General features: G+C 41.9%; 1 protein-coding gene across 3 annotated transcripts in view; it reads left to right on the top strand.

Moving 5' to 3' along the window:
- Positions 1-19799, top strand: part of Nfia (nuclear factor I A) — a 363160-nt gene that overhangs the window by 325642 nt on the left and 17719 nt on the right. For 2 of the 3 annotated variants that reach the window (XM_048815269.1, XM_048815271.1), the window contains exon 10: positions 1836-1927. The exons of the other annotated variant lie outside the window; for it this stretch is intronic. In XM_048815269.1, the coding sequence (XP_048671226.1) occupies positions 1836-1927 (92 nt within the window). The remainder of the gene's footprint in view (positions 1-1835; positions 1928-19799) is intronic. 3 annotated transcript variants of the gene reach the window in all.

The raw sequence follows: 19799 nt of genomic DNA, 5'->3' as shown, positions 1-19799 counted from the left end.
TGACCAATACCATCCAACTGGGGCTCCCATTTTAGCATCTGTCATCAATCACTCAGCCTTGGTTCTTCAGCACACTCTGCGTTGCTTTTCATACATTTTCACCCTACCTATCTACTCATGTCTGAAAAAGAGCACCTTTTCTCTAACCACTAACAGGTTTGACAGGTCATGTCACCTACTGGCTTCCTCCTCATCTCTCCTTCATCCCCTTTGTGCTCTAGCAGCGAGTGAATACACTACTGGGAGGTTATGGTCCATCATCTTCAATGTAAAACTTTGCTGATGTTTCTTAAAGTGCATCAAAGCAAAGTCAGGGGCTTTTTAGAGTGTTCTACTGAGCTTTTCAAAAATGAAATTTCCCCCATACCAGTGAGAGAGGGACACCTATAGAATGGCAGAGCTATTTCAACTCTGTTCACACTAGTGTGACATATAGGATAAGGTGGGAGGGGGCCTCAATAGATTCACCAAACACCGTACATTTAGATCATGTAATACAAAGTCACTACTAGATAAATCATCCTAAGACAAATACTGTCGCAGCAGAAAGTTTCCTACAATACGCATCAGAGGGCCCTTATGCTCCTTTGTCCAGCTTAACACCACCGCAGCCATGTCCACATGACCGTCACGGATCTATTTGGATGGCTTAGCCCTTAACAAAGATGACCCATGGAAGTTGGATCACATTTGTGGGAATTTTATCCCTTGATGTGTTTAACAAGGGGGACAAGAAGTATGAGCAGTGTTCTGAGAAACAGATAATTAAAGTAAGAGAAGCAGATCATGTCAATAAGGGCAGAAGTTAGAAAGTCTAAATCCTTTTTGTCTTTTAGATGTGTGTACTAGCAGTTGTACCAAAAAAATATAGGCCTTTCATAAATATTTGTTAAGAATTCTGGAATTATTTTAAGCAATCGTCTAGAGATTCTAGACTAGACAAAGCATCCGAAATAAATCCTTGCAGTTTGTGGTATAGAAAGTGAATTACAGGACACCAGAAAATAAAATGTACATTCAGATTTATGAGCTGAGACACCAAAGCCACTGAATGTTTTTTTCTCACCTAGAGACACTCTTAAGTATAAACATACCATCCAACAAGAAAACTCTCACATATCCTTTGTGGAAAGGATAGCAGAATGAAGTGTGGCACCTGAGGTCCCTGTGGTCTATCTTCATTTATACCAGGTCGGACAGTTTGTGCCTGACAGAAGGCACCTAGGAAGGGAAGACAACCAATGTGAAGATTTTAAGCACATTTTGGGCATCATAAATATTCTAGATACTCCACTGGGCCTATAAGGGCAACTTGGTCTAAATGGTTTTCCACCTTCCTCCTGGAGAACCCACCAGTTCCTCCTATAAGGACTTCTTTTCCATGTAAAGGCCCAGAACCAGTTAATGACATTCAAGAGTGTAACAGCATGGAAAGAAAGTTTGTAAATGAACTATGTTCCTCCCTTTCCTCCCTAATTTCTTTCTCCCTGTGCTCTAAAGATCAGGGTATCTCCTTCTAACACCAGAGCTTGTGTTTAATGTACAAAGAATACTTGGCAAATGTCCTACATGTTCTAATTCATAGATGGAAGGAGAGAACAGCTCATGCAAGCACTGATTTGACATTGATGAACCCCAGCAGGCATTGGGAGCCAGTCCCCCACCACCCTTTGGACTGTCTAAAATGCCCTCGCTAGCCGGAGCCCTGTGCTAGCTACAGCATTTGCACATTTCTTGTTAATCAGCTGCCTAGGCTCGAGACTGTGTGTTTTGGTGTTGTTTGTGTGTGCAATCTCGTGCTGCTTCCTGAACGCATGTGTCCCTTCCCTTCACAGCCTACTCGACACCCAGCACCTCCCCCGCAAACCGATTCGTCAGTGTTGGACCACGGGATCCAAGCTTTGTAAATATCCCTCAACAGACACAGGTGGGCCGCTCTCATCTTTTCTGTATGTGGTGCAGCTTGTATTATTCATCAGGTGCATTTTAACTTGTCTTCTGGCACACTGGGCTGCACGTCCCAGCCCCACTTCAGCCCCTCTCCCCCTGAGCCCAGCCCTCCCAGCCCTCCAGCCATGGTTCCATGTGTTCTCAGGAATCCTAGAAAATGTGCCTGCAGGTTTCGCTTGTGGTATTCAGGGTGTACAAGAGGAGGGCGTCAGTGCCATGATGGCCCTTGCTGTGCAGGGTGAGGTTGCCGGTACCCCCCGCCCCCATCAAAAAGTTCATGGCTCTCTAAATGCAAGCAGACAGAAGTGGGCTCTACAGAATCTGGTTGCAGAGACATCAGAGTGCATGCTGGAAGTGGGGGGACCAGCCATTCCTCTGTATTCAGTATAGGGTCCCCAGGAACCTGGCAAGCTTTCTAAATGAAAGAGGAGACAGGCTTGATGAGCCATATGAAGTTGCTGGTGTTGGTCCAGAAATCAGCGTTTGGAATAGTGGCTGCTGGCCCTGGGGTGCAGGGAGCGGGGCAGGGAGGACACAGTGTCATTCTGGAGGGAAGCAATTGAGAGAGGCATATGCATGAGGTCCAGAGTTTGTCTGTCAGTAGACGGGTGTGTTTGGGAGTGGTACAAGTAAAAGTGAAGAATTCTTTTTAAAAAGTTTTGGAATGGCTGCTGTGAATTTGGAAGCAATGGTCATTTTTGAGTTCCAGGACACGTTTGTAGTTTTGTGAAATAGAATTAGGTCCAAGTTTTTAAAAGAAGCTACACTGATTTCCTAGTTAGAATGTGATCATATATTATCATAGCTGACTCAAGGAAAGTATTGTCTCTGTAAGGCTCTTCATGTGGTGTTTGAAATATTATTATCTGAGCAATTTTGTGCATGTGCCTGGGTATGTGAGCCCTAGATGCCTAATTTGTAACTATTCATCTGTTTGTAAAATTATAGTCAGGTGCTTATGACCATAATAGATTTGCCTTTCTGGGTCCATTTGCTCCCTCTCTATAGAACTTCGGTTTATCGTTGTGTCAACAGAACAGATTCAACTTCATGGCCTCTGAAGCCCTCCTTCCATCTAAGTAGGCCCATGGTAGTACAGCACCAGCCAAAAGGGAGAACTGGAGGAAGTGGGGGAGGTTAACGCTTGAATTTTCCACCTCTGTTGTTTCTTCTGATACTGGCTTGCACATGGTTTCTGGGATTAAAGTCTCCTATTTGGTTCCTCCCATAAAACTCTTTCAGTTATTTGCTTACTTCCCCATACCTTCAAATACTCAAATATTTTCCTGGTGAATTTGAAGTTAAATGTTTACCTTGAAAACTTTAAAATAGAACATACTTTGACTTAGTGCTATTGGCTATGTGTTTTCAAGTGCAGGAGAGGTGAAGAATTGTGGCCAGTGGCTCTCTGTTGGATGAATACTTTCTTTTCTCAGAGCATTAGTGTATTCAGGTTACTTCATTAAAAACCCTAAAAATACAGCTTTGAAATGTCCTGTCTGTATTTTACATAGTAACTTTTATATACACGTTGATTCACAGCACTGAAATAGTATCCTTTGTTCCATTCAATTTATTTCTAATTAAAATGTGGTATATTCCAATATCACTTTGTTTCTCAAATGCCTTATTTAACCCTGAGACTGAGTCTGTGTGATTCTGACCACAAAAATTCAATTCTTAAAAATCCAGATTTTCCACGCATCTGGATGAATGATGTCATAGAGACCCAATATTGGCATCTGGCTGAATTTTTTTGGTTTCCGTTAAATGTTTGGCTTCAGGAGGACAATAGCTTAAATGCTTCTTACCACAGTGACACCTGCCACATTTGGCTTGAAGAAAGACATTCCCAAATGTCTTATAAGATATTATGCTAATGGAATGGTCATTTTCCCATAGATATAGATATGATACATCTTGCGGTAAAAATTGTGTGCTGTACTTTAATTTTTTTAAATTTAATTTTAATTTTAATTTAATTAATTAATTTAATTAATTTTATTTTATTTTATTTTATTTTATTTTATTTTATTTTTAAGATGTAGTAACACTTTTTTTAAAAAAAGAAACTATTTTCTGGAACTATTTGGTGTTAGATACTTGTGTACAGAGAAATAATAAAATAGTAAATACAAGCTACCTTTCAGAAGGACATTAGTTTCAAGAAGGAACTCTTTTTCACAGGAATTTTTAAAAACAAAATTTGAACATGACCTGCAGATTAGTAATTTCCTAGGCATGCTGTGTTTTTGCTGTACTGATACTTTTGTTAGAAGACACGAAATTTTTATTAATTGAAACACAGGGGAGTTTTCTGGGAAAGCAAAATTTATCTTCCTAACTCTGAAGCAGTAAAAATTGGAGATACTTGAGCTTTCTAAATGCAGAAGAGGTATTCTTCACTTTAGTCCATAAAGAGATGCAAGATAAAATGGCCTTTCTTTCTCCCAAAGACCAGTTCCCAGTGGAGAGCTTTTAAAATGCCTAAAGCGTCATTCTATATAAGACATATTCTGTTCTGTTTTTTTTTCCTCCTATAAGAGGGAAATTAGTGCAGAGACATTGTAAGCAGGCTTTTAGTTAATATTAAGGCCTTTCTTAAGAACAAGTATTATTTGATTGTATGTTATATTTACTGAGCATTTTCTGTGTACTAAATGTTTTAGGTTCACTATCCAACAAATCTTTATAGCCACCCAATAGGATAGATTACCTCCACTTTATATATATATGGAAACCTCTTCTTTAAGAGATTGTTGATTTTCCCAAGGACATAAGTAGCGAAACAAAAATTTGCACCCAGTTTTATCCGACTCCAAGTCCTATGCTCTCTGACCACTGTACCACACTGCCTCACAAGCTTGGGATCACTTTTCCCTGGAGATATTCAAACAGAGACTGACACTCAATTCTCAGGAAAACTACTGGCATTTTCTCTGCTTTTATATCTGAAACCGCATCAGAATCTCATTATTAGTATGTACCCAAAAGAACTGAAAGCAATGTTTCAAAGAGATATTTGTACACTCACATTTTTGCAACATTATTCACAGTATCGAAAAGATAAAATCAACCTAAGTGTTCCATCAACAGATGAATGGATAATTAAAATATGGTTTATATATGACACGGAATAATATTCATTCTTAAAAAGGAAGGAAATACTGACACATGCCACAAGGTGGATGAATCTTGAAGACATTTATTTCATTTACAATAGAAATAAACCAGTCTCAAAAAGATACATGCTAGGGGCTGGGGACATAGCTCAGTTGGCAGAATGCTTGCCTCGCATGCACAAGGACCTACCTGGGTTCAATCCCCAGTCACGAAAAGAAAAAGATACGTGCTGTATGGTCTCACTTACCTGAGATACCTCAAGTGGCCAACTAATAGACACAGTGAGTATAGTGGTAGTTGCTAGTGGCTGAGGGATGGGTGAAATGGGGAGTTAGCATTTGAAGGTTGGGGTTTGCATTTTATGAGATAAGATGGCAATGGCTGCATTGCAGTGTGAAAGTGACCCAAACCACTAAACCACACACGTAAAAATGGTCTTGATGGTAAAGCTTGGATATATTTCACCACCATTTTAAAAAAGTAATGATTAGATCAATTCTAAAGGTCCCCCTACCTCTTAAGAGTCTAAAATAATGGAAAACAGTTCATGACTCAGAAAAGTGCAAATTCTCATGCCTGGCACAGAGTGGCTACTCTGCACACATCAACTGAATCTGAACGATTTACAAGAAAGTTTAAAAATGGTGAGTTTTTCTTATTAGTCCTGAAACATGTTAATTCTGGAAAATACAAGTGAGGAAAATAATAAAAATCACCTGTAGTCCTACTGTTAGCATTTCTATATAAATCCATTCTAACCCTTTCTATGCATACAAATAATATTGCAAAAATGAGATCCTAGTATATACACTGTTCGGTAGGCTGCTGTTTCTTCCCCTTAACAATATATTATGGCCTTCTTTCCATGTAAATTGGAAAAATTGAATATTGGCTTTTATTGCACCTATTCATCATCTGTAATGATTGGTGGGGAAAGATAACATGGATAATTGAAAGCCATTTTTTCTCCTCCTTCTCTTGCAGTTTATTTTTTTCTACAGAGAATTCTTCCCTCACTGGGGCAGCGTCACCTGCCCTCGCTTTGCCTTGAGCTGCGTTCCTGTGACACTGCTGCCAGTGGCACTGCTCATCTTACCCTGGCCTTGGCTGGGGTGGGGCATCCCTGGCAAGGCCTCTGTCCCATTTGTTGCCTGGCTTGTTCGCCACCTCTGCTCTTTAACTGCCTTTCACCTTCCTCCTCCACCTCCATGTTGAAGCTCCTCACCAACAGGACAGGCAGCTACCTCCCTCCCTGCGGCCTTCCAAGCACCACCAATCCTGAGAAACCGACCGTTTTCTCCATGACGGTTGATAATAACACCACAAAGACTCTGGCCATGAAAGTGTTTCTATAACTTTGGACACTATTAATACACCCTGCCTTGTCCACGGAGGGATAGTGTACAATATCCCTCGGTAGAGAACATGCCATGGTCTCAAACAGAAAGCCAGTGGCCATTTCCATTGCATCCCATAATATAATCTGATCTCTGAAAACAAGAGCCATTAAGAAGAGACATTTTTTATTTAGAGGAAAAAAATGTTAGGATTTCATCATCAGGTAATAAACAGAAATACCAGTTCCCACACAGGAGGACCGAGCAAAGAACTCATTTTGATTCAGGTTCTACTTTAATCAGAATGCTCAAATAAAATGCTTAACCTGCAGAACTCCAATGAGGACTAATTCTTTAAAATGAAAAATGAGTGCAAACAATATTAAAAACAGGCATTTCCTCCCTAACACCCAAATCTATCACTGTTCTGTATCAACAGAATTGTGGTATCTGAAATGCTATTTAAAACCAAATTACCATTTGGGCTATTAGAAGAATCGCTCCGTGAGGCATGGGCCTGATTTGTTGACAAAAAGGCACAGGTGCTGTAACCTTTGCTTAATAAATCATGTAGGCGCCTGACTCACCAGTCCTGTGACTGCTTTTGCCTCCTGAAATTTACAAATGTATGAACAACCTCACACTTCAGTGTCTTGGGAATCCACTGATCTGGAGAGGTCCCCTCAGCGCTAAATTATGCAGGTAGCAGCCTTTTGCTTTGCCCGTTGCTCCTAGCACCCATCATACCACCTTGGACAGAGGTACCCAAGGAATGTGAGGAGGTGGAGGGGTGAAGTTCACCTCCTTCTGTTGCCGTTCTGTGTGCCATGTTTCCCCAAACCTGAAACCTAAGCTAGGGAGATCTGCAGAACTCTTCCAGGAACTCCTTTCTTTAATCACCTGATGTTTATTCATTGCTTACTGTGTCCCCAACACCTACAAAATGCAGGGAATCACAACTCCCCTCAAGTTGTGCAGAGCCTAGTGAAGGAAACAGATGTAAAGAACCCACAGTACTGACAACACTGTTAATTGTACAGTGTGATACCAACACTACAGGGATTTGCCCAAGAGGCTTTCCAAAGAACAGAAAGGGCAAAAGAACTCAGAGCTTTTTCTGCCCCTGTGTAAGTTTGGTCTGCTGATATGGTTCTTGTCCATCATATCTTTTAAATCCCCTGCTTTTAATTCTTGCCATTCAGTCATGAAACTTTAGTCCAGGCTAAGAAAAGAAACAAGTTCAATTGTGTCTTCTCTGGACCAAGCAGATAAAACTAGAATCCTTTCTTACTGCAGACATATCAGCCAGGAACTCTCTCACCCCTCTTTTGCAAGAAAGGCCCGGTGGGTGCCACATCCTCACCCACCACACCATGCTCACCTGAGATCACGTCTCAGCTGAAGCCTCTGCATCTCCCACCCTCCCTAAGCCCCCTTCCTGTGGGAGGTTAGGTACCACCACACAGAACTGCAAGGATCAGCTGGACAAAACCAAGAAACTCAGATTTCCTTAGAGAGAGAAAAAAAAAAGTGTCTCTCTTCCCCATGCGGCCCCACCATCTAGTTAGAATTGGATTTGTTCATTTCAGTTACAAGCTCACACACCTGAAAGATCCTCCAGGATTGGAGAGGAGGAGCAGATAAAATTCCATTTGCTCTTAACTGTGAGAAAATTTGAAACCTTAGTGGCCAAGTTGGTATTCTGTATTAAGTGTCCATTTGTGCCAGGTTCCATGCCCATGTCCGTGCTCATTTTACAGATAAGGAAACTTTTAAGTTCTGGAAAAGTGAATTTGTCCCATGATAACCAAGGTCACTGAGATTCGAACCAGTCTGTCTCCAAAACTCTCTTTCCCAAATACCCATCTGCATCCTTCTTGTTTACTGTGAAAGATGACTGACCATTTTCTCTTTAAGATGGTCTGAGATAGACAGCAACTCAGGAGGCTGAGGTAGGTGGATCCCAAGTTCCAGCAAACAAATTTTTAAAAGGGCTGGGAGTGTGGCTCAGTGGTAGAGTTCCTCTGGGTTTCATCACCAATACCAAAAACAAACAAACAAGCAAAAAGAGATGGTCTGAGAATGACTCAGACTCTTCCATCCAGGAATCCGGCCATTGAAATTAGGCCCAATACTCCCTGGGTCCAGTGGCAGTGATACTGAACTTGATTTTTTTTTTTTAAGAGCTGCCTCAGTTTCCTATCAGTCCATACTTCTGTCAAATCAAGGCTGAACTTATCCTTTCATCTTGCCTGGGAAAAAGACCTTTGCTAATGACATTAGTCTGCATCTGTGAGAACAGCTTGCCTCTGTCCGAGACCAAATAGCACAGCTACTAAGAACACGGGATTTATTTTCAGATCTTGATAGAGGCTTTATTCCATGACTTAGAAGCAGGATGATGTGTATTTTATTTTTGTTGTTGTCATTGGTGGCGGTGTTTTGGTTTGTTTTTTGTTGTTGCTTTGTTTTGTTTCTTGGTAATTTAAATTTTCTAGCCTAGTTTCTTAACTGTGAAACAGTGATCAATAAATACACCATTATACACATATACACATACATACACACCTCATATGGTTGTTTTGAGACTTAAATTCTGTTAGTATAGAAAAAAGTAAATACTTAGTACCTGTTAAACATTCAGTGAATGATAGTTTCTTTTTTTTTCTGTGTGTCTGTGTGTGTGGTAAACCCAGGGCTTCACACGTGCTAGTTTCAATTATTATATTGAGTAGATATTTTCTGGATCACAGAATATTTTCTCATTTGGCCTTAATGGGTAGAATTATTATTGTTATCCCCATCATGCAGGGAGAGGGTGGGGGAAGCAAAGTTGAAAGAGGAAAAATGACTTCCGCAGACCACATAGCCATGGGGTGGTAGAGCCAGAACACAAACCCACTTCTGGTTTCTGACTCCATGTGTCCTGTCAGAAAAGGACTTCTGTGAGCTTTCCAGCACATCATGGGCAGAACCTACTTACTGTCTGAAGCAACCCCCTAGCAGATTAGGTCAAAACCTCTCAAGTTCTTAACCCTGTGAATTGTCCCTTGAGTGTTTGCATTGAAGCTACCCCAAACACCTGGTGAAGTTGGGCACATCTGTCTTTCCGTACTGACAGCAGCCAAGGGCAGCACTTCTCCCCTTAAGCTAAATGCACCCCAAGGAAGAAGAGGCTTCCCAAGGGGGTTGGCATCTCTGGGAGCAGTAAGGGCTGACCAGAAGTGCCCCCAGAATCTAACGGGAAAGGGAACTTCCGTGGAGGTGGTGCCTGGTCATCTTTGTTGTTGAATAGTGAGCAACATTGTGCAGGGATGAGCTGCCCATGCACTCTGCTTCCCTCGCTCCTGCTACTGCCCGAGGAGTGAAGCCTGCAGCTTCCCTGTCTCCCACACCAACCTGAGTGCTGCACACGCTCTCTTCACATGCCCCCAGGGCTGACTCACTGGCAAGCTAAGAGACACTCTTAAAATAAGACTTTCAATAAACAGAACCTTTGTTTTTCAAGTTTTAATCTGGCAGCAGTGTTCTAGACAGGCTAGGCAAGTGTTCTCCCATGGAGCTACACCCCAGCCCCTCTCTCTCTCAGTTCTTCTGTAATCCTGTTACCTTTGAACATATGCTTTGGTTTGGTTTTTAGCCTTTTTGTTTATGATCCAAAAAAAAATAGAAGGGGAAACCTCTTAGCTAAAGCAAATTGATGATTGGTGTGAGAATTAAGGGACCTACTGTGGGATCTGGCACATGTTAGCCAGTCAGCTGGTCCTGGGATTATGGATGGTGGGGCAGGTAGAGAAAATGAAGTTGGGGAAAGGTAGAAGAAAGAAGCTGTGGGTCTTGTAGAGAACTGACAGGAGTTAGATCAGAGTGTGGTGACAGCCCTGCAGGGAACTAGGAGAAACATAGTATTGACTGCAGGGTCCCCTGTTCAGATTTCTAACCTTCCCATCCTCTTGATGATGATGCTTCTGATGTGTGGAAGTTTCAGGAGCATAAGGGAAATGTGCTTGATGCTCACAGTCTGATTTCTTTGGGGTACCAGGGGAAGAATCATTTTGAGGGGAATAGGGGGAAAAGGGAATTGTGGAATAGGGTAGATCTGTTTTCACATCCTCGCATTGCCATTCGTCTGAGTGATCTTCTGTACATTCTCCTTTAAAATTCAGCTTCCTCATCTATGAAATGAAGGCAATAATAGCATTTAACTCCTAGGAGAAAAACCAATTAAGTATGGCTTAAACCAATCAGGTTATTTTTCCAACATAATAAGAAATCTGTGAGTGCTTATTGGCACTGTTTCAGCTGCTACATGATGCCAGCAGGAACCCACGCTCTTACTAACATTCTGCTCTATCATCCTTAGCATGTTATCTTTTCATTCACAGGCTTGGTTCCTCTGATTGCAAAATGGCTGCCGCAGCACCAGACCTCATACCCATATCATACCCCATTATTCCTCTAATATCAAGAAAAAGGCCCTCCTGTACTCCACCTCAGTAACCTGCTAACAAAATTCTACTTAGGTCTCATTGGCAAAAAAAAAAAAAAAAAACAGATCAAATTTTAATTGTTAGCTACAAAGGATTTAGAGAAAGCAGCACAAGTTTATTTTGATTGACTTAAATCATGACCCATTTACCCAATATTGGTCACACTTTCCTCCCTAAACAAAATCCTGCCAAGGAAGAAGGGGCAATAGATAATGCGCAGGCTAATAGTGTCTGCCGTGTCCCTTTTTTCCACCCACTGGTGAGTTCCATGCATGTTCCAATGTCCATAATTGCACTTGACCTTTCTCTCTGAATTCTTGTCTTCCCATGGTGCCTGTCCTCCACATGCTCACCATGTCTAGGTGATGTAGGCTTGTGTGTATGAGTGAAGCATGACCTCTTTTCAGCCTTGTTTGCAGCCTAGATGGGGGCACAGTTGCTGGGGTGTTGTGCACACAGGTTCCAGGAGTGGGGGTTGGGTCAGCATGGGTGCTGGGAAGGCCACGTTGGAGAACTGAGGCTCTGTGACGGAGCACACTGTGAAAGGGTGCCCTCTGCACGCCCTCCTGGTGCTGATCCAACAGTCAGCCACAGGTTCTGGGGTTCTTTTCTTTGACTTGGAACCAGATGCTTCCTTTGCAAAAGAAAAGAGGCTGGTGTTGCTGAGCTGGAGTCAGTGGAGGTCAGAGGACAGGAGCCGCCTGGCCTGAGGGTGCAGTGAGCACAGGTGGCCTTCTCTTGCCCTGGAGTCCTTGCTTGTGAACCTTGGGCCTAAGCAACTGGCTTTACCAAAGGTCCCCTGCTCTAAAGGACAGATTGTTTATATTTATGAAAGGCTCAGCCTCGGGGGTCCCTTTGGACACAGGCTTCCCAGGGCTTCTGATGAGCCTAAGACCCTGAAGGTCCCAGGGACACACACAGTGTCAAGGCCAGGGCCTGTTGTCTAAAATGAGATTCGGGGATGACCTCCTGTGGTTTCTCTGTGGCCCTCCATGTCCCCTTTTCTCATGCCCTCCTGTTTACTGTCCTGGTTGTTGACTGAGGATGTAGGCACAGTTTTGATCGTTAGCCTCTCTGTTTGGGAAACACCTGTTGCCTTCCAGTGGGGTTCACTTAACATACACTCCACAGAACACTTTCCCCAAAAAATATTTGCATAAGGATTTCTCCCAAGGTCTCACAGTGCTTCCTTAGAGCAGAGATGAAATAACTTAACACTTCTAATTGGTTCTCACTTTCCCGAAGCAGTGCACATTAACTGATGAATCACCAGAGCTCGTCAAAGTGGCTGGCTGCCTGTGGAAAGCCGGGACCTGGGTTAACACAGGCCGTCCCAGCCCTGTGATCCTTGCCCTCGCGCCCTCCCTCCTCCCCAGAGTCTGGATGTGCCACGATGCAATGAGGTCAACCTCAGGCCCTCACAGTGCTGCCCTTCAAGGCCGAGATAGGCTGCCCTCCCCAGTGGCCTTCCACAGTCAAGGGAAATTTAAAACCAGCTCTGTGGCCCACAGCATCTGCCCCTGTCATCATAGTCCCCCTTCCACTTGCACTGACCCTGGCTGTGCTTATCTGTGTTATGGGGAAGGAATGGGACTAGGACAATTCCTTGGAGAGGTCTAGTAAGGGAACTGGCTATGATAGGGGCCTGTCATCTTGATAATGTGGGAAAAGCACTGGGGTTAGAAGTCAAAATACCAGATTCCTAGCTCATCTTGTCCACTTGCTAGCTTTGTGATTGATCTTAGGAAGGAGAAAGAAGTCAGAATTTATTAAGCACCTTCTATATTCCTAACACCTCACTAAGCTGGAAGGGGAATCATAGATGTGTTTAATTCACTCCCTCCATACATAGCTCACAGGCTTCTAGAGAGAAAAGCAAACAAGTACAGTGAGGGCAATAAGGGAGACCATTGAAACAGGTGTAATCTATATGTGGGTGAGAAGAGTAGCTCATTAACTGGGGAGAACCCTGGGATGGTGGAAGGTGTGCTACTGGAGAAGGCACATGATTTGGTTTTCAAGGTGACAGATATACTTGGTGGGGGACCCTTTTTTTCCCCCTGGGGAACAGCACCTGCAAAGGAACATTTGCAGAACTCTTCTCTGCTCCGTGTGTTTGTCAGTGTTAAATAAATGACAACAGACGTTGAGTGGTGGTCTGGAAGGTTAGACCAGGGTGCACCCATGAATAAGTGCATGGCTGTATTCAGTGGTGAAGCACGTGGACTTTATTCTGCGGGAGCCAAGGACAGGTGCAGGGCACAGCGGGATCTCCATATGTAAAGAAACCTTAACCTGGCACGGTGTTACACTTACCAGAGGTAGGATTTCACAGGGCGTAGAAGCAGTAAGGTGTGTGGTCACGAGGCCCTGGGCGGTATGACCCAGTGGAGAAATTATAGGCTTTCAGGCAAGGCACATCCAAATTTGACCTTGAGGTCATTTGGACCCTTTCTGAACCTCAGATGTCACATTTCTAAAATTATAAATTAACTTCTGCATTCCACTTAGAGTTGTGTAAAGGTTCAATCAAGTTTAAGTGAAGCCCCAGCACCCTGTCCTAGTATGTGAGATGCCATTGCATGCTGCTGATTCATTTCTCCTCAAATCAAACTTATGTGAGCACTGGAGATAAGATAGAGGTGCTTCCTTCATCTTCAAGACAAGGGTTCTGTGACTGTGGAAGAAGAAACAGGGGACTGTTCATCTGAAAAGGACACCCCCTTCTTTTTTTTTAATATTTTTTAGTTGTTTTTTTTTAAGGTGGACATAATATCTTTATTTTATTTTTATGTGGTGTTGAGGATCGAACCCAGTGCCTCGTACATGCCAGGCAAGCACTCTACCACTTGAGCCACAACCCCAGCTCCTCCCCCGAACACCCCCTTCTTGAGCTGAGCCTCCTCTTGCTCCATCCCCCACATCTGTTTTCCATACGTTGTGCCATGAATTCTCTCATTAGCCACAATGAATGATATTTATTTATTAAGAACATGCTTAGCATTCTCCCAAGGAGCAAGTTAAAGCTCAACTAACAGCAGTAGTTTCTCCACTTAAGGACAAACACACCAAGGAATGGCATACGGGGAGTCTCTGTGTGTAATTTCATATTAAAAAACAATTAAACACTCTGCCTGCCTGGTGAGGGAGGAAGGGAACAAATCCCAGTGCAAAACAATGCTCTGAACCTGGGAGCACAGTTTCTGAATGTTTATTTTGTCAGGTATACAACTGACATGATCGCCCTAATGGGGTGGTGATCCTCATTGAATTGCAGATGGGTGTGAGTGATGGAAATACCACAGGGACCCAAATAAGTGGTGCATACCGTATCACTTAGGCTGCATCCTTCAGCCAAGTGGAAGTCAGCTGTTTCTTTTTCTCTTTCCCCTTTCCACCAACACACACCACGTGAGCAACCTATTCCAGAAGCTCCAGTGAAGAGCTGATTACCTACCTAGGGCCATGCTGGCTCACCTTTCCAGACTCCCTCCCCTTGGCCCTCTGTTACCTGGGTGCACCCCCGCCCCACCCCCACCCCTATGGCAGATAATGATGCATCAGATCAGTCTGTCTTGCTGCTGCATCAAGACCCAGATCAATTTATTGACTCTGTCAGAGGGGCTGGGTACAGTAATTGTTACAAGAGAAGAATGGAAAGTGAGAACGTGTCCACATGAAAAATAAAAATGACATTTTGTTCTTTTCTGCCCCCGCCCCCCCCACCTCATAGATCTTTATGTGTTTACACAGCAGAGAGCACTTTACTTAAGTTAATCAGCTGCTTCTACATTATTAATTGTGACAGGGTGCTACATGACAGGAAGAGTATTATGGGAAGCATTGATCTCACTCTGATGGTGTGGGCCTGAGCAGGTTTGCTATTCCTGTCCTTATCTCACTGCTTTGGGGTCCCATCAAATCACATTTCCCTGATTGACAACCCAGAATGCCTCCCATCAATACAATTGATTTTGTGAAAAAGGACAGGAACATTTTTCAGCTGGAGGTAGATGAATTATGGTGATGGTAAAGAAAGCATTTCAGAAATCTTTCAGTTTGGAAACCTAAATTGGGAGCTAAGGTATTATTATCTTCCACACACAAACATAATTTGTAGTCCCAGAAAAATGATATTAGGAGAAACTTACTACAAGTGAAAATAGATTTAGTCTCGGTGAGCAGTGAACCTGAGGATATAATAGCTGTTTTTAAAAGGCCACCTGCTAATTTTTTGTGGAAAATTTTTGGTTAAGTGCACATCTTTGAAAGACATTTCATTAAAGTTCAACTTTCATGGCTTATACCTGTAGACCCTAACATAAATCCTATGTGAACGGACAAAACTGAGTGGGTGTCATTTGTGACCTGGAAATAAAAGGTCAGCCATTGAATTTATAGCTTTTTTAGTGAAAAGAACATAAAGATTCCTGCCAACTGGAGTCAATCCATATTTTAATGTTTCCTAGTTAAGATTATGAAATCAAGGGATTAGGATCATGCTGTTCAGTGAAGGTCAGAAATTAAATGTGATGGGCTAAGTGTCATTCCCATGGGGTAGAAGTTAATATTTCAGAAACCATTGCTACCCCTGGCAGTCCAAAAATGAATTGTCCATGATCATTAGCAAAGGTAAGGAGAATCCCACTATCATTACTAAATTTAATGATGATTATTATATTCATCAACTATATTATTAAATGACTCTGCTGTTCTCCTATAATGTCCCCAAACAGTAATAGTGACTTGATTGCTATCAGATAATTCTCATATACAATCAAGAACAAGATTGAAGACCATGGATGAAGGCCTCCTTTGGGGAAAAGAAGTTGTGGCTATCTTATTGATATCAGTGATAACATAGAATTTTCTTCTAAGACTAAGAGTTGGTGGAAATACAGATCTGGTATTCAGTATGATTCACCAGTACAATTTTTTTAAATATTAAAAAAAGAAGGAAAGCAACGTGTATTTCTCTTTCAGATTTATATGCTCTAAAAGGAAAAAAAGTTCATTTTTCCAGATCTTTTTCTTCCTCATATTTTTAGAGCTCTGGATTCCATCTACTGTGGATTTTTATGAAGGGGGGAGAAAGACTCTTTAAATGTCATTATAGGATGACTCAGACACATGTACCCCATACTATTTTCAAATCCATTTTAAGATGCCAGTATTTTTTGAAGTTATAAGAATACTGTATGCTGAAGCTGGTAATTTCCTTAAAGATTATCTGCTCTGGACCCTGTCATCTTTCAGATATTGCTTTAAGTGCATTTTAGAATAAAGTTCTTATCACTTTGCTAAAGTAGCACCTCCAAATAAGTGCATGATTTCTATTACAAAAGTCTTCTATAAAAGCCCAGTACCCATTAAACTTATCCCAGTGCTTTGGAATCCTGAGGAACAAAAGCATGATATTCAGATGTGCATAGACTCCCACATGGTATCGAGTGTGCGTGCACGCATGTGTGTGTGTGTTTGTGAAAGGGAAGCCTGTGCTGCTGTCTGTCTCTTTGGTTGCACATTTTTTTTCTGTCCTTCACAGTGCAGACAAAGGTTAAAATTCTCATCCACCTTCATGGGCAAGCACTTTAAAGTGCTTCTACATGAGCCAGGGAGTAGGGAGGACCTTTGATTTAAAGTTCAACATTTACATTTGTAATTTTGACTAATTTCTGTGCTTGCATTAATTAAATTGAAATTGTTTAATTAGAATAAAACTAAAATTAATCATTAGGATTAATTTAACCTGATAGGCTTTGTGTGCCTTTCTAGACAAATATTATGAAATATAGTGATAATGAAGCAGTGAGAGATCTAATTTCACATCTTATAATGATTTTAATATCTGTCAATTGTTCTCTCTGGTATCTGGATAGTGCTGAATGCTACTCTTTGTTACATCATTACCATTCAGCTAGGGCCATGCTGCATCTCTTAGTTGGCCTCTACCCCAATATTTTTTTCTGTCAAAGTCTAAAGAGGTACCAGATTCTCTTCACACCACCCTCCTAGTAGCATCATGGTTGCCCTTTCCCCTGCCCCACCATCTTCCAGGAAGACAATTTGCTTGGCTCATCCCCTGGGCTTTGCATCACAGTGACCTTTGTAAACCAAGAGCTGCTGGATGAAACTCCTTATGGAATTCACTAATGCTTCTCAGCCCTGGGGTCAATACTGTCAAATGTGGACTATCTCCTTGCACCCCTTTCTGGCTGCTTGGTTTGCATAGGAACCAACTACAGAATTAAGCCCCATAGTAAGATGGGAAATTCCAACCACCTGCTAACTCTAAGCTAGGTTGAAAGAGAAGGCCACTCCTAATTTGTGTCAAAGAAATAGCTTGCTCTCTTCATCCACTCCCTTCCAGAGAGCTCTATCAATTGAGCATGTTTCCAAATTTGGTGCCTTCTGTTACTTAAATAAAATTATAGAAGGATGAGACTACTATTTTACCAAAAGATCCAGTATAAATTAAATAATAGGAGATCTGAATTACCTACCTACACATCAAGAAATGCAGAACGTTTTTGAACTATCAAATATCAAATTATTTTGTCTTCAAAACAATTAGGATCCACATGGATAAATTAAATCCTTAGGAAAATCTGCAAACCATTTGAGTTTCAAACACCTCCCATCCACCATTTTCCAGAGTTGTTTTAAAAATAATTACTATTATTTGTTAAAATTATTTGTTGCTATTATTTGTTAATAATAATAATAACTATTTTGGCAGTTATGCTTGATTTGTTTCCTACAGTAACCCTTAATGTCAGGGATCCAAAGAACAGTGGAGAATGAACCAAAATTATTTCAATATTTATGAAAGAGAAATATAAAAAAAAAACATTTGGGATTTGACCAATGTGGGGAATATGTTACCTGCAAATTATCATATTTTTGTAGATTGGTCAATCAGTCCTGGGTAAAGACTGAGAAACTGAGACTGAGACTGAGACTGAGACTAAGAGCTGTGAGTCCTGATTTTGCCTAATCACCATATCTAAACTGATGCCCCCAAAGAATCCAGTGTCACTGCTTCTCAGCACATCATCTAATCAATCCCACTTTTATTCATGTTTTTTGTCCATAGAAGAAACTCCTCATGTTCATAGAAAGGATTTGATTTGGAACCATATTTGCCTATAATTTGGTTTTAAGAACCCCTGGACGTTTTCAGCATTTGAACTAGACTGAGTTCAGGGAATAGGGCGGGGGGTGGAGGGAAGGAATCGAATCCCAGCATAGAGCCAGTATGCTTTGTGCTGTTATTATACTAAGATAAGAAAAGTCCCTGAGCTGGCACATAAAGATGAGATTTCTGTCTTCCCCAAGGCAGAAAGGAATCCTTCCCTTCACTTCAAAAATAAAGCATCAGCTCTGGCCTCCTGGAACTGATTTTTGTCACAAGATAGAACACTTTTATATATTGTTTCATTTCCTCCTCTCCACCACCAAGCTAGGATGTTGGTCTTAATCCCTTCTCAACAGAGGTGCAAACTGAGATCTAGATTCACTGTGGACTCTGAGCCCTTCCACCCTCAGCTGTGTGGCTCTTCTCTGAACCCCATAGCAGCGTTTATTTTCTAGCCATTTATTGAAGTCATCTCATATCACCCTGTGGAATGCAGCTGCTGAACCTGAGAACTGGGAGCTCCACAACCTAAGGAGTTGGCCTTGGCCGAGGATGCTCATGTGCAGGGCAGAGCTGCTCTGGTACAAAGAGATGCTTCAGATGTAAAAACCAGGGTTCCCCTTAGGCACTGCCCTAAGGGAACAATTACTGTTAGCTTGGCCAGTTTGTCAGTGATGTATCCAGTCTTGCTTGATAAACTCAGATTCAGAAAGAATCTGAGAGACAGAGTCCATTGTCTTTTTTTTTTTTTTTTTTCCTACTGCCTTTCCATTACCATGGCTAGCTTCTCTGAACTTCTGGACCCTTGCTTAATGATGAGATTGATTCTCAGCCTCAACCAGCAAGGAAATGAGCTTTGCCCAGATTACTTCCCTTTGGGTGCCCCAGAACCCCTCCTTTGGCTTATCCTGTTTCTAGACCCAAAACAACCATTTCTTCCTCTCTGGCCCACCTTTATTAACTGGACAATCCTGAGCTCTCTTTGACCTCACAAATCTCTGAGGGTTTTGGTAAACATACCATGGAATCGCTTTGGGGCTGGGAGCATTTCTCTTCATAGCTCTTTTCAATTTCATTTTAAAGGCAGAAAAAGAGTTTAGCAAACCCTGGTTTTTACATCTGAAGAAAATAAATGTGCATTGGCCACATCCATGAAGAGATGAAAATAACTGAAGTAAAACTTGAAATCACACTGGCTATGGAGGTCTAGAATATACCTCTAGAATCTACATGGCTCACCTTTTAAGTATAATGTTAACTCAAAAGCTTTACAGGGAAAATTGAGAAGATCCAGTTCTGTTGGCTCCTGCCCTGTTTTCTCTTTGCTTGCCTCTGTGGTAGATCTGAAGAAACATTTAATACCAACTAGAGCTCCATGCAGCGCAGCCTCTGAGGGGTCTGCAATGCCTGAGAAAGCAGTCCGGATTCCAACTGTAAAACATTCCTTTACCAAGCCTTGGAAACTGGCATACTGCGCCGGCAGAGTTCAGAGGGAGCACATGTAAATGAGGCTCAGTTATAAACTCCTGAGGAGTGTTTTATTTAGTTTAAACCTGAACTTGAACTCGTAAACGTGTTCCTGGAGAACAATACAAAAAGGCTGATGCAGTCAAACAGGAAGTCATATTTTAGCTCAGATGATTCACTTCTTTAACAGAAAGAAAAATCTCAAAGTGTTTTTTAATTGAACTGTCTTCTAGAAGAGCACAAGTTGGCATGTCTGCAGGATGTTTGTGATTGCCGAATCAGAATGAAAGTGAA

Source organism: Marmota marmota, unplaced genomic scaffold (assembly GCF_001458135.2).
Source record: "Marmota marmota marmota unplaced genomic scaffold, marMar, whole genome shotgun sequence".
In the NCBI taxonomy this organism is placed as follows: Eukaryota; Metazoa; Chordata; class Mammalia; order Rodentia; family Sciuridae; genus Marmota; species Marmota marmota.
This window is presented reverse-complemented; position numbering and strand designations above follow the sequence as displayed.